The sequence below is a fragment of the Piliocolobus tephrosceles genome, chromosome 7, assembly GCF_002776525.5.
Source record: "Piliocolobus tephrosceles isolate RC106 chromosome 7, ASM277652v3, whole genome shotgun sequence".
NCBI classification, from domain to species: Eukaryota; Metazoa; Chordata; class Mammalia; order Primates; family Cercopithecidae; genus Piliocolobus; species Piliocolobus tephrosceles.
The window spans coordinates 27,366,092-27,390,077 of NC_045440.1; the positions used below are offsets into that span (position 1 = coordinate 27,366,092).

The 23,986-nt window shown below is 41.6% G+C and overlaps 1 protein-coding gene across 2 annotated transcripts in view; it reads right to left on the minus strand.

The window, feature by feature from the left end:
- Window positions 1-23,986, minus strand: part of KIF13B (kinesin family member 13B) — a 165,862-nt gene that overhangs the window by 12,430 nt on the left and 129,446 nt on the right. For both annotated transcript variants that reach the window (XM_026453976.1, XM_026453975.1), the window contains exons 35-36: window positions 19,659-19,767; window positions 13,350-13,483 (exon numbers count right to left, since the gene is read on the minus strand). In XM_026453976.1, coding sequence (XP_026309761.1) covers window positions 13,350-13,483; window positions 19,659-19,767 — 243 coding nt within the window. The remainder of the gene's footprint in view (window positions 1-13,349; window positions 13,484-19,658; window positions 19,768-23,986) is intronic.

Genomic DNA, 23,986 nt, shown 5'->3' on the forward strand with positions numbered 1-23,986 from the left:
TCAAAAATTCTTAAATGTCATTTTTTAATGGTGCTTAAACTAATACGATCCTCTGAGTCTTGTTTTAAATACTAACCAACGATTTAAATTCAAGTATAGAAAATTATTTTTTAATGGAATACACAAGATATGTAAGATTTATTTTTTGTTACAAATAACTAGTAGCTAACCTTTCATTTTCCTGCTGCTGAAGTGCGAAAAACCTAAGAAACAAAAGGAAGCAGAGCAAGGGCATATAAGGAAACACCTGCTAACCTCCAAAAATGTTCTGGTAAAAGTAATATACAATGGATACAAATCAGACATGGTGTGCAGTGGCTCTCGCGCCTGCAATCCCAGCACTTTGGGAGGCTGAGGCAGGAGGATCACTTGAGCCCAGGAGTTCGAGATCAGCCTGGAAAACATGGAGAAACTCCAATCTCTACGAAAAATAAATTAGCTGGGCATGGTGGTGCACACCTATAGTACGAACTACTTGGGAGCTGAGAATTACTTGAGCCCAGAAGGTTGAGGCTGCAGTGAGCAATGATCACGCCACTGCAATCCACCCTGGGTGACAGAATGAGACCCAGATTCCAAAAAAAAAAACACATGTACAACCCAAACATTAAGCCTCAGTAATAACCTAATCAATATAAACACTTTTCTAAGGTTGTCTTGACTAGGGGCCTGGAAGAGAGGAAAACGAAGCGTTCCGGGAGGCCAGCGGGGAGAAAGCGTCCAGCCCTGGATTGGAGCCTGTGATCCAGGCTCCGGCACATGAGGCCTTCAGTGACCGGGACACACAGCCACCCTGTGCACCTGGAGGCTCTAGATCCTGACAGGCTGATCTGGAGGAATGTGTGAGCCATGATGGCAGCAGCACTTTTGTCCAGCTGGCAGGTATAGTTATTTTAAATGCATGGCTTGGCATTGTAACTTTTGTGTAAAAACCTGATCACCTCTGGGCTTCAACACCTATCTGGAAGGGGGTGATCCCATCCACATGAATTCTCTAAGCAGGGAGGCGGGCCGCTGGCTGCTGATGCCCGCCACATCCGCCGTGATCCTGCCTGCCACATGCCCCTCCAAGCAGTGCCTTGAAGGACTCAACACCAGAAGGCGACCGCGGGTTTCTGACCCACGTGACAATCCCTGCTGAGGGTTCTACCCACACTGGAATAGTGTCTTCTAGCTCCATTCTCTTCAAATCCACTTTCCAAACTGCAGCCAGAGAGAGCTTTCCGAAAAACAAAAGTGACCATGTCACTCTCCGCCTAGCAGCTGCCAGGACTTCCCACTGCAGCACACAGGGAGACGCTAGCAGGTCCCGCATGGTATATTTCTGCTGCTTGATCCATCCCTCCTACAAACGCTTTACTGATTCATTCATTCCACAAATACCATGACTTGGTTATTCTTAGTCACTGTCAGCGAAATCTCTTATGGTCACATTTGAGCATTTAACCTCGCTTTCTCAACGGGAAGCTCAGTTCTGCCACTCCCAAGGCTCTGTAACCAGAGACAGGTGCGCACCACCCCCCCCCTCATTTCTCCAACAGGGCAGCGGCCCTGACATGGCAGCCACCAGCCCCTGGTGGTAACCCAGCACTGAGAATGAGGCTAATGTGACTCAGGAAGTCCATTTTTTATTTTAATTAATAAAGTATAACCTTAACTGGTTATATAACTGAAACGGTTTTAAGCATGTTTAGAACAGCCTCGGCATGTGGGTCTGCTTTTTCAACCATAAATTTTACGAATTCTAAATGCAGATCAAGTATTTCCGACGGAACTTTAGTGTCTGAATTGCAATGTGCTAGAAATGTAAAATACGCACCTGATTTCAAGGACTTGGTACAGAAAGAAGGATGGGAATATCTCAATCTTTTTTTATACTACAGTTGATATCACAGTACTTTCAATACACTAGGTTAAACAAATGTTATTAAAATTAATCTGACCTGTATTATTTTTACTTCCTTAATGTGGCTACTAGGAAATTGTAAGTTACATACATGACTGGCATTATATATCTATTGCATGGTGCTTGTCTAACTCAGTCCTGTTGTTGAGATGGCGCATTAAAATTCCTGGTGTGGTGCCAGGTACACTGGAAGCTCTCGGCACATTTGTAAAGTACTTCATTGGAAATTTGTGTCTGGTCTTCCTAGATATCTCTAAGTTGGCTTACTAAAAGTACATTTTTAAACAGTCAATAATTTCATCTGATCTAGAAATCACAAGTTTTGAATTAACTCAATCAGTCCCAAAGTCATTCCAGGATGAATTCCATTTTCTTTCAAAAAAAGAAACTAAGATTTCATTAATTTACTCATTCGCAAATATGTACCAGGTACCTACTACATTCTAAAGACTGTGGTAGGCACTGGGGATGTAGTGTGAGCAAAACTAGTCCCTGTGCTCCTCAAAACTAGGCACTCAAGGTCTAACATTTATATTCCTATTTCATTTCGGTTACACAAAAACAATTAAAAGGCCTATTTTTCCTATCAACAAGTAAATTCTTTTATCACTGGATATAAGTGAATAATACCATTCATGTGGTCTATAAGACATTAGATATGTGTTATAGTCTAACTTATTCTAAGTATTACATAAATAAAATTTTAAATACTAATATGTCCAGAGCTACCAGAAAAGATATCGCTTCTGATTTTTAGTATCTAGCCAGTTTACTTTAAAAACTTCTACATAACAGCCTGGGCAACATACCAAGGTCCCATTTTTACAAAAAAAAATTTTTTTTGTAATTAGCCAGGCATGTTGGCACACTCTTGTGGTCCCAGCTACTTGAGAAGCTGAGGTAGGAGGATCACTTGTGCCCAGGAGTTCAAGGCTGCAGTGAGCTGTGATCATACCACTGCACTCCAGCCTGGGCAACAGAGCAAGACCTTGTCAGAAAAAGTACATTTAAAAAAATAATAAAACTTCTACATAATAATACTTAAAACTGATTTAAACATTCATATAAGAAAATTAGACACAGAGATTTTAAAAGATATAATACTCCCTTCATCCAAAATGAGTTACTAGTTTTTCAAGTGCCCATGAAGGATTAAGGATGATTAAAGAATGTTGGCTAATCTAAAAGCTTTAAAAATAGGGCCTTGTTGGGCAGGGTGGCTCACACACACAATCCCAGCACTTTGGGAGGCTGAAGCAGGAGGACTGCTTGAGCACAGCAGTTCAAAACCAGCCTGGGTGACATAGGGAGATCCCGTCTCTACAAAATTAAAATTTAAAAATTAGCCAGCCATGGTGGTGTGTACTTGTAGTCTCAGCTATTTGGGAGATTGAGATGGGAGGATCACTTGAGCCCAGGAGGTCAAAGCTACAATGAGCCATGATCACACCACTGCACTCCAGCCTGGGCAACAGAGCAAGACCCTGCCTAAAAAAAAAAAAAAAAAAAAGTCTTCATCCAGCCTGTCACCAGCTTAATATGCCCTATGAAATAAGAAATGGCTTTTACGTTCTTAAGATTGAATCAAAAGAATGTTTCATAACATAAAAATTATGTAAAATCCAAATTTCAGGTTATCAAGTTTTACTAGAACACAGCCAGACTCATTTGTTTAATACTGTCTATGGCTAGTTTTGACAGAGACCACATGGCATGCAAATCCTAAAATATTTACAATCTGTCCTTTTATAAAATAAAGTATGACAACCCTTGGTCTAGAGAAGAAAACAAAGCCCATTCCTAAAAAATGGCTGGCAGATGCACCTCTTCAATCAACTTCTTTACTGCCTCAGAAACCCTCTTACTTGCTGAAGTGAATTTAAGTTAAATTTCAGTATTTTTCAGATCAGCTACTAAACCTGATTATGAAGACAACTCTGACATCTCTAATTATGTCCACTATATCACCTATAAATGCATGGGGCGAGGCTAGACAGCAAAATGCTGTGATTTTGGAAAACTGAAAGATTGATAAGAGTCTTATAACAATGACAGGACTCCCTAAAAATTCCTCCCTACACTGAAGAGAAATCAATTGCCCTGAATTTTTTTTTTAAAAACTCTTTGTTAACCCCAGAACAAGTGAAATGCAGCACACTATATCAACAGCTGCTTAAGATGGGCGGTATTAAACTACAGAGAAAATGTTCATAGGTTATTTTTTAAATAACCTGAAGGCTTAAGAAAAATGAAGGCTGGGAAACAAGGCCTAGATGTGTTTTCTTTACTTTTTTTTTTTTTTTTTTTTTTTTTTTTGAGATGGGAGTATCGCTCTGTCATCTCAAAAATTGGTGGAGTGCAGTGGTGCCATCTCAGCTTACTGCAGCCTCCACCTCTCGGGTTCAAGTGATTCTCCTGCCTCACCCTCCTGAGTAGCTGGGATTACAGGCGCCTGCCACCACACCCAGCTAATTTTTGTTTTTTATTAGTAGAGATGGGGTTTCATCGTGTTGGCCAGGCTGGTCTTGAACTCCTGACCTCGTGATCTGCCCGCCTCGGCCTCCCAAAGTGCTGGGATTACAAGCGTGAGCCACCGTGCCCGGCAGTGTTTTCTTCTTTTAGTTGGGATGTTGAACCTTTACTTGAGACACGAGGATACATGTTTACATAATTCATTTAATCAAGGAAGTATGGCTAGTTTAAAACAGCATCCTTGTGTACAAGGCAAGAATTAGTATTTGTGCTTGTTTCTCCCTGTTTTATATGAGGAAGAATCACAGTAATGAAAGATGGATAATTACACAGACATCTTTTCAATTAGCATCAGAAATGGGCAGGGGCATGCTCTTTCTACACAAGCCTTTATCTACCTACCACACATGAGGCTATGTTGAAATAGGAGAAAAATATCCCTGCTGTTGATAAGGCAGCCCTAACCAAAAGGGACGGACACATAAATCAAGACAGGCCAGCAATGTGACTGTGCTTTTGATAGTGGAAATTAAATCTGACCATTAACTCTTTAATTCTCCAGATTCATCAAAGATGCCATTTACAGTTCCTAACTTTGAAGTACATAAATAGCTTCGTCTGAACACAAACTTCTAGATACATGAAAAAAAGCTATTATGCCAAATTAATTCAATCTAACTAATTAGAGAGCAGGAAGTTCCTTCAATTATTTTATGTGCTGTCTGAGAAACACACTTGAATATGAGTACAGATTTCATTAATTGCAGTTCATTATTTTCCAGATTAGTTACTAAACTTGCATCAGAAGGTCAAAGACAGCAATTTTGTCAGCTGCCACCTCTTTCAGTGCAGTATTTTTGCATTTCTGGAACTCAGACAGAAATTGATTACAAACAAAAACAAATCTCCATAAAAATGAGAAACATAAGTCCTTATGAATATGTTCAAACCAAAAGATCTTGTAAATTTAAGAATATCTTTGTTTTTAAACCTTCTGAATAAACTGTTGACTTTCATCTTATAAAAAAAGATCCAGGAACCTTTTCATTTCCATTTGATAAACAATACGAAGATAAAGTAACAGGAAAATAATAACATCTTCACCTGAGAACCTGCTGATTCCAAAGAACAGGTTAATAAGCATCCAGGTTTTCATTAACGCTTCTCTGCGGTTATGAGTCTGTGTATCTTTGCATGAGGGAGGGAACTGAACATTCTTGTCTGAAAATGTCAAGGACAGTCTAATTAAAAGTATTTTTTGGCCGGGCGCGGTGGCTCAAGCCTGTAATCCCAGCACTTTGGGAGGCCGAGACGGGTGGATCACGAGGTCAGGAGATCGAGACCATCCTGGTCTACACGGTGAAACCCCGTCTCTACTAAAAATACAAAAAGCTAGCCGGGCGAGATGGCGGGCACCTGTAGTCCCAGCTACTCGGGAGGCTGAGGCAGGAGAATGGCGTGAACCCTGGAGGCGGAGCTTGTAGTGAGCAGATATCGCGCCACTGCACTCCAGCCTGGGCGACAGAGCGAGACTCCGTCTCAAAAAAAAAAAAGTATTTTTTGATAATAATCATTCCTCCATTACACAACTTGTACCTCTTTTCCACTTAACATAACAAAACATAAGGAATGATTGGTAAAAACAGGACCCATTCTATTCCTTAGTCCTTATCTGGATTATTTTATATTCTCATAAACTTTGTTTTTATTTTTTTGAGGCAAGTATGTGTCACCACACCCAAATACTATTTTTTAAATTTTTAGTAGAGACAAAGGTCTTGTTAAGTTGCCCAGGCTGGTCTCGAACTCCTGAGCTCAAGTAATCTGCTTGCCTTGGCCTCTCAAAGTGCTGAGATAAAGGTGTGAGCCACCACACCCAGTCTAACTTCCTGTTTTTAAGTAAAAGAAATCCCCCCCCCCCCCCCCCTTTTTTTTAAAGACAGCCAGGCTGGGACGGCAGGATCCCTTGAGCCCAAGAGGTTGAGGCCACAGTGAGCTGTGATAGCACCATTGCACTCCAGCCTGGGCGACAGAACAAGAGCCCGTCTCAAAAAAAAAGAGTACCTTGCTATCTGTAAACCATTTTCCCACTGTCAGCTGTCACCATCCTCTCTGTTAATTTCAACTCTATGGCCCTAGGACCCTCTACTGCTTTAGCAAAACCATTCCTAACAATCCTTCCCTCTTCGGTGATGGTATCCCTTGAATGCTTATACAGTCAGCTCTCTTAGTCATTGTTTGGTGAAGCTATAAATAACTCCTTGAATCCTTCCTCATAAATCATTTTTGATGTTATTCTCTGAAACAATTCCAACTGGTCACTGCATTTCTAGTAGTAGTAAATCCAGAACCAAGTACAGTAATCTAAGTGTCATCTAATAATATCAAAGAGAGCCCAGGTTAGGGGCTGGGGTTTTGTTTAGATAGGATAGTGTGAGTTTCTGCATTATTATAACTTTTCAGAGAAGTTTTAAGTCTCCAAACTAAACTGGAATAAAAACATATGTGGGTGACTGAGGCAGGAGGATTACTTGAGGCCAGGAGTTTCAGATCTGTCTCAATTTAAAAAAAAAAAAATTTTTTTTTTTTTTTTTTAATTAGCCAGGCATCATCTCACACGCCTTTAGTCACAGCTACTTGGGAGGCTGAGGCTAGAGGATCACCTGAGCCGAGGAGTTCAAGGCAGCAGTGAGCGATCATTGCACCACTGCCCTCCAGCCTGAGTGACAAGCAAGACCTAGTCTTAAATAATAAAATAAAATAAAAAGCAGTTTCAGTATCTTTCATGACAGGTGGGAAATGGGAGACAAACGGTTTCATGAAGTGTGTTATTAAACATGACCTGCTTGGTTTCCATGCCGATCCCCAAACCGTTCGGGGTGTTTTGTTTTTGTGCTGTTTCACATTGTCACCCTTAAGCGATGTTAACTATCTGTCCTAAGTCTTTATGCCATATTAGTATCACTATTTCCCCTTTCCTATATTGTACTGTTGAGCCAGATTCCTTTTAGGCATATGAATGGACCTGTATTTTTCTGGATTTTATCTTGATGTTATCTAAACATTTAAATCTCTGATATTGCTTATTTCACAACCATTTAACGGTCATAGACTATTGAAATTGGTGCACTAACAGGCACTAGCAAATAAAAATAAAGCACAAGACTCAAAACTGGAGAGGAAGGTTCCGGGTACTTGTGTATTTCTTTAAAGGTGCTGCTAAGTCCAGCACTGGATGCCTCACACAGGGCCATAGCCACACCAGTGTGTGCGCAGGGCAGTCCAGCCACCGTCATCAACATCCACTCTGCTTCAGGCTTACTTGATTGGTGACACAGAGGAAGGCCCTGGCCGCAGAGCCACTTTATTTCCTTAATGTATGTAACACAGTCTCCCACAAACTCTTTGGTAGAAAGAGGGAGAAGTGTGGAGTGGAGAAGGTAGTTACTGGCTACATGGAACTGAAATGTGTTGGTCTGTCACTCTGTGGCTTGACAAGTGATGTCTACTTCCAGGTATAGAGCTCTGCCTTAGGCCTTATTATGTTCAATATTCCAATACTCTCAAATGCAGAGAGACTACAGCTTTAGAAGTGTGTGGACAGCCAGAATATATGCATTTTAAAAAAAATTACTCAGAAAGATCTTGATATCCTGGGAATGTTAAAACATCAAAGATAAAAAATTCTAGGAATGAATCTGAAGTTCCTCATTATTTTCACACATCAATTAGACCACATAACAAAAGAGAAGTAGTAGTACAGTGACAAGAGTATCAACAGACAAAAAACCTAGTGATGTTACCTGACCAACAGCACAATGAGCTAACACCTTTCAAGAATAAGCCCCACCAAGCGCGGTCCCATGCTGCATCAGCAGCGTGATCATTTAGATGAGGAAGGAAACACTCCCACCATTTGCAAGTCTAGGGGGAACTCCCTCATTTCTGGACTCCTCACTTTAGGGAGGACCCTGGCAAGTCAACTATAGAATGACAAAGTATTTCTCAGATGAGATGTGGGAGACTCATCTAGAGCTGTTAAGACGGGGGAGGGCTGAGAGAACAAAGATCCTAAGAGAGCTATCATCACTCCACTGCACTCCAACCTGGGCAACAGAGCGAGACCTTATCACAAAAAATAAATTAAAAAAAAAAACTTCTACATAATAATAGTTAAAACTTATTCAAATATTTATATAAGAAAATTATACATATATATTTTGGCAGGGCACGATGGTTCATGCCTGTAACCCCAACACGGTGGGAGCCCAAGGCAGGCAGATTATGACATCACGAGATTGAGAACATCCTGTCCAACATGGTAAAACCCCATCTCTACTAAAAATACAAAAATTAGCTGGGCATGGTGGCAGGCACCTGTAATCCCAGCTACTCAGGAAGCTGAGGCAGGAGAATTGCTTGAACCTGGGAGGCAGAGGTTGAGTGAGCTGAGATCTCACCATTGTACTCTAGCCTGGGCAACAGAGCGAGACTCCGTCTCAAAAAAAAAAGTATGTATTTTAAAGGATATAATACTCACTTCATCCAAAATGATGGTTATTAGTTTCTCAAGTGCCCATGAAGGATTAAAGATGCTTACTTAAAGAATGTCTGCTAATCTAAACACCTTAAAAATAGGGTCTTGTTGGGCAGGGTGGCTCACATATACAGTCCTGGCTCACATATACAATCCTCCCCACTCCCTTTACTTTCTGGTAAGAACAAACTGAGGCAAAGGTTGGTCGGAAAAATGATGATCTCGTTCCTGTAGGACCCCCAGGAGGGGGAGTAGAGATTATTTTAGAAGTTCAAACTTCAAATTGTAGGTATCAAATCTGATATTCAAGTGCATGGAACTCCATTATAATAATAAAGCTTACTATTTTTAAAAAATGAGGAACACTAAAGGAGTCTAGCCAATACAGCATTTTTCTTCTTCCTGTTATTTGCAATTCCACAGGCACTAAAATGCCCTTTTTCAAAGATGAAACACACTTCAGAGTACAAGTGAAAGCATAAAGCATATTCAAAGTATATTTCAAGTATGCTTCACTTGTACCCTGAAATGTGACCCAAGTAAGAAAAACAGTTTTCTTGACATTATCATCTACAGTTCTAATTTATTTCTCACAGAGCTTTAGTAGAGATGGTCAGTGAAAATGAGATAACCAAGATCATCTCTGATCAACTAAATCCAAAATGAAAAGCTAAGATTTTTTCTCCTTTGGAAATGTTCTTTAGCACTTCCACCAACCTAGGAAAGAAGGTTCTTAAATATGTCTTCATCCCTCTAATCCCAACTCAGCCGTGCTTCTTTCACCTCTAAGCTGTAAACACAGTCCTGTCTACCACTGAGTAACACTTGGGACCCACAGTCTAATATTATAGTCTGGGCACAGTGGCTCATGCCTATAATCCCAGATACTTGGGATACCAGGCAGGAGGATCACTTGAGCCCAGAAGTTCGAGACCACCCTGGGCAACACTGCGAGACTGTCTCTAAAAATAAAAAATTTTTAAAAGTTAGCTGGGCGTGGTGGAGCGTACTTGTAGTCCTAGCTCCTTGGGAGACTGAAGCTGGAGGATTCCTTGAGCCCAGGAGTTCAACACTGCAGTGAGCTATAATCGTGCGACTGCACTCCAGACTGGGCGACAGACCGAGACCCTGTCTCTAAAATAATATTATTATAATTTGTTCACATGTCAAACAATAGACATTTTGCATCTTCTATGCACCAGGCACCATTTTGGCACAACAAGTCCTGCCCTCAAGGAATATTGTGGAGAGGGATAATTGATAAACATATAAACCTAACAATAACTCCTGATAAAAAGGTTAGAAATGGGCCAGGTGCGGTGGCTCACACCTGTAGTCCCAACACTTTGGGAAGCTGAGGCGGGTAGATCATTTGAAGTCAGGAGTTCAAGACCAGCCTGGCCAACATGGTGAAACCCCATCTCTACTAAAAATACAACAATTAGCTAAGCGTGGTGGGGTGGCGAGTGCCTGTAATCCCAGCTACTCAGGAGGCGGAAGCAGGAGAATCCCTTGAACCCGAGAAGTGGAGGTTGCAGTGAGCCAAGACTGCGCTACTGCACTCCAGCCTGGGCAACAGAGCGAGACTCCATCTCAAAAAAAAAAAAAAAAGAAATGGTAATGTAGTGCCTGCGTGTATGGTGGAAGCTGTTCTGGTGTGGCCGTTCAAGAAAGCCCACTCTAGACTCAGACGTCCTTCCTCAGAGTGGCCTTTCCTGACTGTTCCATGGGAGGCCTTTGGGAAGAGCAGGGTGGCAGGGCCAGCACCCGAGCTCTCCAGACTGAAGGTGCTTCGCGTGCTCATAGGCTAAAAAGGCGACTTATCTGACTTAGTACTGGTGAGCGAATAAAGAAGAATGAAGATTCAAGACCGGGGACAGGCCCTGCAGTGCATTGTGAGCCACAGTGAGAAATTCACTTTTCACTCCTTTCAGTGGGAGGAAGTGGAAGGTGTCACGCCACTGACAACTGTAAGGCTGTGAAAGACCATTCTGGCTACTCCGTTTAAACAGCTAAAGCCACGGAACTGAATGAAATTTATGCATGGAAGGAAACAGGGTTAAAAACAAAAGAGAGCCCCCCAGTTGCAGCTCTGGGCGCTGGATGTAAAAACTTGATGGAATCTACAGTCCCAGGAGAGGATCAAGGACCGAGGGAAGGGAAGCCAGGGAAAGGAAGTTGCACTGAAGCCTGGAGATGGAAGTGTTTCCAGTGTTATGTTGACACAAAGTCTGCACCATGAGGACAAGGTGGCATGGACAAGGGGGAGCTCCCTGGTGACCCTGAGAAAAGGCAAATGCCTTCCAAGGAGCAGAGTTCTCACAAACTAACTGGAATGCTCTGGCTCTATTACCAGGTATCTTCATCAAGACCAGTTTTAGATTTATATACTTTATATATTTTTATTTTTATTTATTTTGAGACAGAGTCTTACTCTGTCACCCAGGCTGGAGTGCGGTGGCACGATCTTGGCTCACTGTATCCTCTGCCTCCCGGGTTCAAGCGATTCTCATGCCTCAGCCTCCTGTGTCGCTGCGACTACAGGATTATGCCTGGCTAATTTTTGTATTTTTAGTAAAGATAGGGTTTCACCATGTTGGCCAGGTCTCAAACCCCTGACCGCAGGTGAGCCACCTGCCTTGGCCTCCCAAAGTGCTGAGGTTACAGGTGTGAGCCACTGCACTCAGCCATATATTTTATATTTTTATGAAATACAAAATATATGTATGAGGCCAGCTTTCCCAAACCTTTGCTCATATGTGCTCAAACAATAAATGATCAACTGGAGTACATGAATAAAAGTTGCTTAAGAAATCTTCTACATATTTCAAGGTAACCTCTAACCTGGGCATTCTAAATTATAGTTATTCTCCAATCACTACATTTGTTTCTAACACACTGTTGTTCCTCTCACATCCAGAGAGAGCTAATCACTCACTGCCAACACAGTATGAGAGTAAGTAAGTTCTACAGGTAGCAGGTGATGTGACTTGCTACAAGCAAAACTGAAAATAGCTTTAAAGGAGAATGGTAACGATGGCAGGCTGACTCCGTGACTTCCAGCGTGATTCCAATTCCTCCAACCTACGTGACTCTGCCTTCACCAAACAGCAACTAACAACACTGGATAGCAGACTTCACTGGATAAAAATAAGAATCACCACAGGCACTTATAAATGCAGATTACAAAGTCTCTCCAAGTTAGCTATGGGTTCCCAGGGCAGGCCGAGAAACTGTTTTTTAAAACAGCTCCCTTGATAAATCTGACAGACAGTTCATGAATCACACTTTGTGAAACAATGATGCAGAAGTTTAGAACTGAATAACACACACAATAATGACCCACTGGTTCAGTTCTGGTGGATCTCTGGGGAAAAAAAAACACCAGGAAAAATAATCACTGCCTACCTCAGTCCCCGCAGGACTTAGCTCCTGCAGTCATAGATTCATTTCACTAACTCTCAAGCCCCACCATGTGCCTAAATACAATTTAAACAGCTGCAAAATCTTGGTTTTAATTTTACCATCTACTGTGTATGCTTATTTATATGCTTATATAAAGCTAGAATTTTAAAAATTACATATCTGCATGGCAGCCTGATAAAACTAATTCCTTCTCCCCTGAATATATGCATTCATACACTTAGAGAATTCTTTAAATAATTAAGTCTCAGACAACTCACTTGGATTTCTGCAACTTGAATGTTTAGAAGAACGTGGAGAAGCTGATGTCAAAAGACCTATTTGGACAACAGAACTTGCCCTGTATGTGTTTTTGAATGAGTATAAATAAACCCTCATTTATCATTTTCTGCTGAGTTAACACCTATATAAGGCTGGAAACTGCATTTCCAATAGGGTTCCCATTCACTATTGCATAAAAGCAGCTTCCTGATTGTTTAGAAAACCTTTTCGCATTTGCTCTAACACTTACCCTAGGGCTGGGTAAAGAGTTTTAAGAAAAACGGAAGTAAGATAGGTGATCACTTTTCAGTGAAAGAACAGGTTATCCACAGTAGAGAAAACAGATGTTGAGAGGGAAGGGCACTCATGATACAAAATTGTTTGAAAAAAGAAATGAAATCAAGAAATAAAAATAGAATTACATTTTCTACTTGGCAATACACAAACAACACTAAGTGCACTTCATAAATTTTACTACTGTTGCTCTAAGTAATATTACCATAAATCACATTAGCAATGTCCTTGGCACTTTTTAAAAGCAGAAAGGAGGGAGTGTGTCTGTAAGTTTAAACAGCTCTGTTATCTCTGAAGAGCGTGGAGGAGAAAATGACTGACAGCTGTTCCTGGGTTTAAAAACCTGGTTTAGCCCCCACCCGCGAGGCTGCGCCTCCACCTCCAGCCAATTTGGCGCAACACAGAGCACGGATTTATCAGAAAAACGTTCACGGCTGCTTTCTCGGTGCTTTTTACCTGGTGTGCGAGCGGAGATGGCCGCTTGCCCCTCTTCTCGTCGCGGACAGGAAAAAGAGACTTGAGGAGCTTTGGCATCTGCGGCACGAAGGATTTGACGGGATTCAAGTAGGATGCTGTGAGGTTACTGAGTCCTGCCCATATTACAGGGGAAAAAGATAAAACATATACAATTACATAGACATCTTTTCCTGTACATTTGCCAGACATCACTTGTCAGCAAATCTAACAAAAACCAAAGGTATCCTTAAAAAATATTAGAAAAACACAGTATTATTGTAGTTTCCGTAATTTCCCTCAAACATAGTAATGTCCCTTTTTCAATCAAATAGCAGTAACTGGGGTGCTGCCAAAATGCTCTAGTGCCAAAATGCTCAGTGTTCCTATCAGCATCAGAACAGCAATTCACCTCTATCCTGTCAATAATTGGCACAAGCATTCACTTCTGCCCTAGAATAAAATGGGATTGATTTTTAAGTCACACTGCCAATGACACACATGTATAGCTCTCTGTCTAGACTTTAAGCTCTTTGAAGTCAGGGACTATGTCTTATTCAATCTAATTTTTCATAACTATTTACTGAAGGACGATGATGAAACTGACCTTTTGGGAAAAGGGTAAACGGTAGTGTTTGAGTTATTTATTACAAGTCAGAGAGAGATGCCTTGAACAACTTACGTTCTTATCTGCTGTTAATTTCCAAAGGCTGGGATCAGAGGTATAAACAGGTCATACTTATGATATACTAAGATTTCTTCCCCCTATTAATTTATAGTAAAATCTAATCCCAAGTCATAAGTGATGAAAAGCTGTATTCACATAACATTTAGAAATGAACAAGCAAGTCATCTTAAGGAATACATTTGCCTTAACAGATGCACACAACTCCCCACAGAGTTCTACTCCACACTAACCCTGAAAGGATTCCAAATTTACTGGCAATTCAGTTGGTAAATGGATGGATACAGCTGTAAGGTTTCTACATTTTACATAAAGCAGTAGAATGTTAAGTGTAAGCATACTGCAAAAAGTTAAGGATGTACATTGTAATCATGAGGGCGACCACTGAAAAGTAAAGCAAAGAATGGCTACACCGTGCCAAGAGATAGATACGTCATACCTCAGTTTAGAAAAGTCCAATTATTTACAGCAAGGCAAAAACAAGGATGAGAAAAATAAAAGAGGGGAGACAGAAAATAAAATAAGTTTAAGATGAATAAAGATCCAAAAAGATACAATTATTTCAAAGATGAGGAAAAAAATTACAATCTAGAGTTCTTTATCAAATTAACATTCTAGAGTAATGATAATCCCTCATTAAGTAAAAATCTAGCCACTAATGAATCAAAGGCCACACATATCACTAAATGAAACCATCAGACATTATGTGTCTCCAACCTTCCCACCACACATCCACACCCAACCACCCTACCACACACATCCTTCTCAAATCAGCTGAATTGAATCAAGAATCTAGCCCTAACTACCAGTTCATAGGCAATACAGGGGATAGAACTGCGTTTCAACAGTCTCACGGGAACGCGACAGGAAAAAATAAGAATGAACAGAGTCTGCTGTGCAAGAACCTGGCCTACTGTACCAGTCTACCGTACAAGAACCTGGTTTCTTCAACAAACACAATGCATGGTCGTGAAGTATTTCTCACCAGTAAAAAATAAATGACTAATGCAAGCAACAATCTGGAAGAATTTAACATATATGATAAGCAAAAGAGACAGACACAAAAAGGGCATACATCGTATTGGCTCCATTTATGAAACTGTAGAAGTAATCTAGAGAAGTAGTCATCAGAACACTGGCTGCCCACAGGGAGTGGGAATTAACTGGAGTCATGTCAATGTCCTCCATTTTCACTGGGGTATGAATCACATGGGTATATACAAATACATTTGGTAAAACTTATTAAATATGACCCACAGTCAACAAAGGAGTCAATAAAAATAGACTATGAGATGTCTAGACACTGGATTTAATAGAAAATGACTTTAAGGCAGCTTTCTTAACCAAGTCCAATGATGCAAAGGAGAATACAGTCTTGACAAGTGCACAGACCGGGAATATCAGCAGAGAAATTAAAACCAGAAAAGCAGCAGCAAATGGAAATTCTAGAACTGAAAAATAAAAATAAAAATGACTGAAATGAAAAAAATTCCCTGGATGTGCTTAACAGAGCACTGGAAATCACAGAAAAAAAATTATCCAACTAGAAAAAATAAAATTAAAAGATTAAAAAAAAAAAAAAAAGAATAGCGCCTCTGTGACCTGCAGGACAATATTAAACAATCTAACCTGTGAGTAATTAGATTCTCAGAAGGAGCAGAAACAGACAAAAGGATTGGGGGAAAATTTTAATGAATAATGTCTAAACATTTCTCATAATCGCTGAAAAACATCAACTGACAGATCCAATAACTTGATAAGCAAGTTAAATACTAAGAAAACAATACCTAAGCAAATCATAGTACAATTGCCACAGATAAAGAGAAACTTCTGAAAGCAGGCAAACTAAACAAAGATACCACACTGAGTGGGAAGTGACAAATGATGGCTGAATTCTCAGCAGAAAACAAGGGGCTGGAGATGAGGAGATGTCTTTGAAGTGCTGAAAAAAAAAACCTCCAACTCAAGAGTTCTCTATTCAGTGAAAATATTCTTCACAACAAAACAAAACAGTGAAATAAAGATACTTTCAAAAAAAGAGAGCATTTTTCTCCAGCAGGACTGTACTCTAAGAAATACTAGGCTGGGTGCAGTGGCTCACACCTGTAATCCCAGCACTTTGGGAGGCCGAGGCGGGTAGATCACCTGAGGTCAGGAGTTGGAGACCAGCCTGACCAACATGAAGAAACCCTGTCTCTACTAAAAATACAAAAATGAGCCCGGCGTGGTGGTGGGTGCCTGTAATCCAAGCTACTCGGGAGGCTGAGGCAGGAGAATAGCTTGAACCCAGGAGGCAGAGGTTGCGGTGAGCTGAGATTGGGCCACTGCACTCCAGCCTGGGCAACGAGCAAAACTCCATCTCCCAAAAACAAAACAAAACAAAACAAACAACTACTTCTTCAGGCTAGAAAAAAAGAAAATCAGATCAAAATAAGACCATCAGGAAGGACTGGAAACTGCCAGAAACAATCTGGAAAAAAATAAATAAATAAAAGATTATCCATTTTTTCTGTATTCTTTCAAAAGACAAGTAGCTTTTTTTTAAAGACAGAGTCTCACTCTGTCACCCAGGCTGGAGTGCAGTGGCATGATCTTGGCTCACTGCAACATCCGCCCACCTCCCAGGTTCAAGCAATTCTCCTGCCTCAGCCTACTGGGACTGCAGGTACCAGCCACCATGCCTGGCTAATTTTTGTGTTTTTAGCAGAGAGAGGGGTTTCACAATGTTGACCAGGCTGGTCTTGAACTCCTGACCTCTGGTGATCCACTTGCCGTGGCCTCCCAAAGTGGTGGGATTACAGGCATGAGCCACTGTGCCCAGCCTGAGTTTTTTTTTTTTTTTTTGAGAAAGGATCTCACTCTGTCGCCTAGGCGTGAGTACAGTGATGCAGTTGTCACTCACTGCAGCCTCAACCTCCCGGGTTCAGGTAATTCTCCCACTTCCGCCTCCTGAGTAGTAGGACTACAAGTGTATACCACCACGCTCGGCAGATTTTTGTATTCTTTTGTGGAGACAGGGTTTTGCCTTGTTGCCCAGGCTGGTCTCAACTAACTCACACCTTGGCTTCCCAAAGTGCTAGGGCTACAGGTGTGAGCTACTGCACCCGGCCTACAAGTGGCTATTTTAAAGCAAAAAGAATAATGTCATAGAGTGAGGTTTGTAACAACTATATATGTAAAAGATGAAACAACAGTACAAAATAAGGGGCCTAGAGGAACAGGTCAATGACTTACACTGTTGCATGGTTCTTGTATTGTGAGGTGAGGGATGACATCATATGAACTCTAAGCAGATTTGGTAAGTTAAGGATGCCAAGTAGGGTTTCTGAGCAAAGAATTTAGCAAACAAATAAATACCAGTGTCCAAAAAAGCAAAAAGAGGAAATAAATGAGATACGAATTGTTTTTTATTAACCCAAAAGAAGGTAAATAAGGAGTTACAGTGAAACAAAAAACAGAACGGCCAAGTAGAAAACCAGTAATAACATGGCGGACCAGAATGGAAGGCACTGGAAGGGGTGAAGCATGCCAATTAAAGGGCAGGAACTATGAGATGAGATTCAGGGGGAAATAACTGGACCCAAACAGATGGTGTCTACAAGGCAATCACTTTTAATTTAAAGACAAATACAGGCTACAATTTTAAAAGCTGAGAAAAAGATACATCATGCAAACAGTGAATAAATTTGATGTAGTTATATATAAGTGGTAGGTAAGAGAGATTTCAAGATAAGCGTATTCCCAGAGATAAAAGGGACATTTCATGATAAAAAGGTCACTCCATCAGGAAGATATAACAATCTTAAATGTGTGTGTACCTAATTATCAGAGTTTCTAAATGAATGAAGCAAAAACTGTTATAAAGGGAAATACAGATAATTTTCACAATCATATTTGGATATCTAAGGCCCTCTCAAGAATTGATAGAATAGGTCTCCACCAAATCAGCAAAGATCCAGAGGATTTGAACAAGGCGATAAACCACAGTGACCTAATTAGATATACATAGAACACCATGTCCCCAAACACAACAGTGCACATAGAATATTAACCAAGATAGAACACAATCTGGAATACAGATTACTCCCAAATATAAAAAAGAATTAATGCTAGTTGATAAGTCATGGATCAAAGCAGCAATCAGAGGGAAATTTTAAAACACTCTGAATAGAATGAAAATGAAAGCACAACATAACAAAATATGTAAAATGCAGAAAAATTTAAAAATACAATTGCAATACAAAAATTAACAAAGCCAAAAACTGGTTCTGAGATTAATATACCTGATAAACTTGTCAGTAAAGTATTCAAAACAGAAAATAAAAATGATCAGTATCAGAATAAAAAGAAGGAACATCACAAGAGATCCTATAAGTATTTAAACAATAAGGTAAAGTAGCCAGGCACGGTGGCTCATGCCTGTAGTCCCAGCACTTTGGGAGGCCAAGGTGGGTGAATCACAAGGTCAGGAGATGGAGACCATCCTGGCTAACATGGTGAAACTCTCATCTCTACTAAAAACACAAAAAGTTAGTTGGGCATGGTGGCACATGCCTGCAGTCCCAGCGACTCAAGAGGTTGAAGCAGGAGAATCACTTGAACCCAGGAGGCAAAGGTTGCAGTGAGCCGAGATCATGCCACTGCATTCCAGCCTGGATGACAGAGTGAGACTCCATCTCAAAAAAAAAAAAAAAAGTAAAGTGATGTTTATGAAAATAAACTTAATAACCTAGATAAACTAAGAAACTCCTTGAAAGAAATATAACCTATGATAGGTGACTCAAAAGGAGACACAAAGATCTAGATATTCCCATACTAAAGAAACTTGCCGGGCATGGTGGTTCACACCTGTAATTCCAGCACTTTGGGAGGCTGAGGCAGACAGATCACCTGAGATCAGGAGTTTGAGACCAGCCTGGCCAACATGGTGAAACCTCACCTCTACTAAAAATACAAAAATTAGCCAGGCGTGGTGGCGGGTGCCTGTAATCCCAGCTACTCGAGGGGCTGAGGCAGGAGAATCGCTTGAACCTGAGAAGGGAAGGTTGTAGTGAGCCAAGATCACACCACTGGACTCCAGCCTGGTTGACAGAGCAAGACTCCGTCTCAAAAAAAAGAAACTCAAGTCATAATTTAAAATCTCTCCACAAAGAGGATTCCAGGCCTGGATCATGTAACTAAGGAATTCCATGAAACATTTAAGGAAGACGTAATACCAATCTTCATAAACTCTCCCAGAAAAAAAATGAGGAGAAATATTTCCCAAGTCATTTTATGAAGCCAATGCAATTATAACAAAACCTAACAAAGACATGAAGATGAGGAGACACAACATTACAGATATTTACTATAGAGCACACACACAAAAGTCCTTAACATAGAGGAGCAAAGAGAGTCCAGCAATGCACAAGCTAACACATCATGATCAGGCAGTATATATCAGAGCAATGCAAGATCAATCCAACATTCCAGAGCCAATGGAACTCAACCAGTTAAGAGGAGAAATGAAACAATTCGATGGACATTATCTAGTAGAACAGTGGCTGCCTGGCAGGAAATCCTAATTTAAACTTTCTGAAAGATGCTGAGATTTCTGACAGTAATTGACAAGTGAAAAGATAACTTACCTGGATCTGGAGAATGATTATTTTGGGGAGAAACAGAGAGCGTGGGAGCAGGAGCTATTCCTCTGGAAACTGTGGTTTGGGATACATCCTGCTGACTTTCCCACCGGCCCTAGTAAAGACAAAATTGGCAATTGTGTTTCAAGTTATTCAATTAACCAAATAAAAAACAAGTACAGATACTCAACAAAAAAACTGTTACATATTACTAAAGCTCCTTTGAATATAAGCTTGATTACATAAGCACTTTTTTTTTGTTTTTTCTACTTTAAGAGGCAGGTTTCTCTCTGTCGCCCAGGCTGGGTGCATGGGTGTGCCATCATAGCGCAAGTAGCCTCCAACGCTCAGACTCAAGCAATCCTCCCGCCTCCGTCTCCAGAGCAGTGGGGACTACCGGTACATGCCACCACGCGAGGCTAATCTTTTTATTACTTTTGTAGAGACGGCATGTCACTATGTTGCCCATACTAGTCTCAAACTCCCAGCTTCAAGTAATCCTCCTGCCTTGGTCTCCCAAAGTGCTGTGATTACAGGTGTGAGCCACCATGCCCGACCAGCACTTTTCTCCTTGTCATCCTGCTTATTTTATTAATTTCCCCAACAACAACAACAATAATGCCCCCCACACACATTTGGACAGCCCCCCCATACTGCAGTTTACAGTCTCCCATTAAGCTCTGTCCTAACATGTTTTCTACTCTGTGCATCCTGTTGCCTCCCACAGAATACAGACATATTCCTTCCACAATTCTCCCTTCGGTTCTGCTTTGAGACCACTTCTGCTCTTTTGCCTCAAGATACCCTTTTTCACTCAGTTCTCCACAGAAACCCACGAACAACTCTGTAGTCATAGGGTGTCTCTTCTCTCTACTCCCAGACTGTGTTTCCACTCACTCACATATAGTGCATAACAGTAAATATTACCAAACCTCTCATTTTAAATAGATATTAAAGATATATTACAGTCAAACCCAAGTCAAATAATTATAAATTCTCAACAATGAAAGTCTCTGAATTATCAAATTTTATTGTACTCTCAACTTATTTGTAAATACCCATTAAAGACATTTCATCAGCTGGTGGATTAAAAGACCATTCCAGGCTGGGCGTGGTGGCTCACGCCTGTAATCCCAGCACTTTGGGAGGCTGAGGCAGGCAGATCACGAGGTCAGGAGATTGAGACCATCCTGGCTAACACGGTGAAACCCTGTCTCTACTAAAAATACAAAAAATTAGCTGGGCGTGGTGGCGGGTGCCTGTAGTCCCAGCTACTCGGGAGGCTGAGGCAGGAGAATGGCGTGAACCTGGGAGGCGGAGCTTGCAGTGAGCGGAGATCACGCCCCTGCACTCCAGCCTGGGCGATAGGGCGAGACTCCGTCTCAAAAAAAAACAAAAACAAAAACAAAAACAAAACAAAACAAAACAAAAATTCCAAAATTCATGTTAAGCCATAAAAATAGTGATACCATCAAAGCACTTTTAACTTCAGCCCTATCTAGGGAAGAAATAAACCCCAAACATTGCTTGCTTGTACTAAAACTGGTAAGAGATGAGACCAAATCTTTTAAATGCTTTAAGTTCCCTTTGATCACCTGATAATCACTGACTTCTTTACCACTGGAGTTTAATAAACACGTGAATATGAGTTTAAGCTAGCGCTGCACAGATGAATAACCCTAACAATTAACTCAAGGTTTGTTGGTTGGTTGGTTGGTTGGTTGTTTGAGACTGAGTTTCGCTCTTGCGCCCAGGCTGGAGTGCAGCGGCGAGATCTCTGCTCACGGCAACCTCCGCCTCCCGGGTTCAAGCGATTCTCCGGCCTCAGCCTCCTGAGTAGTTGGGATTACAGGCATGCACCACCATGCCCAGCTAATTTTGTATTTTTAGTAGAGATGGGGGGGGTTTCTCCATGTTGGTCAGGCTGGTCCTGACCTCAGGTGATCCGCCCACCTCGGCCTCCCAAAGTGCTGAGATTAGAGGCGTGAGCCACCGGGCCTGGCAAGTTTTCTTTACTCATTGCCCTGAACAGCGGGATGGGGACAGTGAGTTCTCCGCTGCTCTTGAAGATGGATTGTGGAGGAAGGGCCTCTCAGGTTTCAGAAATGTATTGGAAACTCGTCTGCTTTTAGTAGCAACCTAAGTACTGATCATAAAAATCAATAAGCCCTAAGTGATCTGGATCCTGTGAAGAGAATGCCACTTCTCCCTAGGAACTCTCTCAGCACTTGGTATCATTTTTTAAATTGGTGTGATGGTCAGGATTGATTAGGAAGCAAGGAGAACAAGAGAGACAGGAACATGTGATCAGTGAGACTGTGAGCTCTGAGATACTTGACCAGAGGAGTGCTGGCATCCCCATGAATCACATGCTGATTTACATACTTGAATGTTTTGTTAATTTCTGCATTTACATTTCATGATCTGTCTGGGAAGCTGTGGCCTGGTGTACCCCGGGATATCACCATTAGGTGACTGAACAGAGGTCAGCCCTCCGTGGAGTTTCTTAGAGGAAGAAAAGCCACCTGCTTTGTGTACAGTGGTGAGCTCACACATGGCTGTTCTGAAGACAGTTTACTTAATTTGAGAGTATTTATTTTCATATTTTAGATTTTCTTTGTTTGGCAGCTGATATGGCTGCAGTCTATCCCTACGGAAAACTAAGCCGGTGATCCGGAGTCGGTACCTGGGCTGCTTGACGTAGAATTGGGCAAACAACAAATCATGGAGGTGCCACCTCTTCCCCAAGGCACACCCAGGCCCCGACAGCTTCAGGGGCAGTTCTTCCCAGCAGGCACCACCCACTCAGAACAGCAGTAACTCCATCTCATTTACTCAAATACTGCAAGTGACAACACTGAAAGGGACACAATGCATAGATGCTGCTAGCCCTGCGGAGCGTGACAAACGGAGACACAGCTCACTCTGCCTTCTACCTGAACAGTCATCTTAACCTTGAGGAACCTCACATGCTCCCCCCCACCCACCTATTCTGATCCCACTGTTCTGAGACAGGGACCTCAAATTGCGCTGCGATGGAACAGGCTCTGCTTCAGAGGGAGCAACCAATGCGGATGCTAAACTGGATACCACGCGCTTCCCTCCTCCAGCTGATGCCTACGGATCTCTGCGGACGCTCCACTGGAATTACTCACTCGATTTTTCTCCTGCACTACACCTCCATCCTCTTGACAGAGGTGAAACCTGTAGTTCAGGGTCCGGCTACACACACTGTTCCCCAAGGACAACGCAATGACTATCTTCCCAATACATTGTATATACTTGGCTGTCCTAGAGTTATCCTCCCTTTACTGAAATGTTGGGGCAGATAAAAAAAAGAAAAAAAAAAAAGAAAAATGAAGCAACCCAGTTCAATGTACCTCACAGGGAGACGAACCCAGGACCATGGACTAAAAAGGACTTCGCAGGATGCTGGAATTTCTGGCTCTCTCAATAGCTCAGATCTAAAACTGAAAGAGTATGCTATCCCCGTTTTACTTCTCCTCCAGTGATCTACACCCCTCCACCTGAAATTGAAAAAGATACATCTCTGATCTGTCTCCAACATCCTGCATGTCTACCACACTTCAGAATCAGCCATGATACAGTCACACAAGAGCGAAGCTGGCTTCATTTTGGATCCTTACCCAGCTTTACTGCCATTAGGACACATTTGTCCTCGCAGGCAGACTCCAAGAGATAAAATCCTAGTCGATACTGAAGTCACTGGTAGCCAGCACCATGCTCAGGGGCAAAGTTGATGAGGTAAGAACACAGGAGGCACCGAGGGAGGGCCTGACTTGGTCCCCAGGCACCCCTGCAGTTTCCCCACTCCTGCTCCTCTGCCAGATACAAATTATTTGGGTTTTCTGGGAATGAGTCTGGTTTTGATCAGCAAAGTGACAAAAAGGTAAATAACGAGAAGTGTCAGTGACATTGCGGGTCCAAAGGCAGCTTCCACTGCAGCTGGAAGAGGAGTGACTCATGCTTGGCAGCTCCTCCCAGGGCTCCATGAAACCGTCACGGCTTTCAGGAAGGCGATGGAGCCAATACAATATTCAATTCTGCTAACTGGATATTTGTTCACGCTATTGACTAATCTTAATTTCCTCAAAAACTCCAAAAGATGACAAACATACAACCTTACCGACTTATTAAAAATAAAATTTCTCCTAAAATAACTTAGGAAATAAAAATGGTTTTGTCGAAAGCATTTGTCGCACTGCAGAAGACCTCAATGCATAGCTGACTCCGGGGTGGAAAGACCAGCGACACGCCGAAATTCACCCTGCACCTCAACTTCAGCCAGTCTTGGCAGACACTCATAAAAAGCC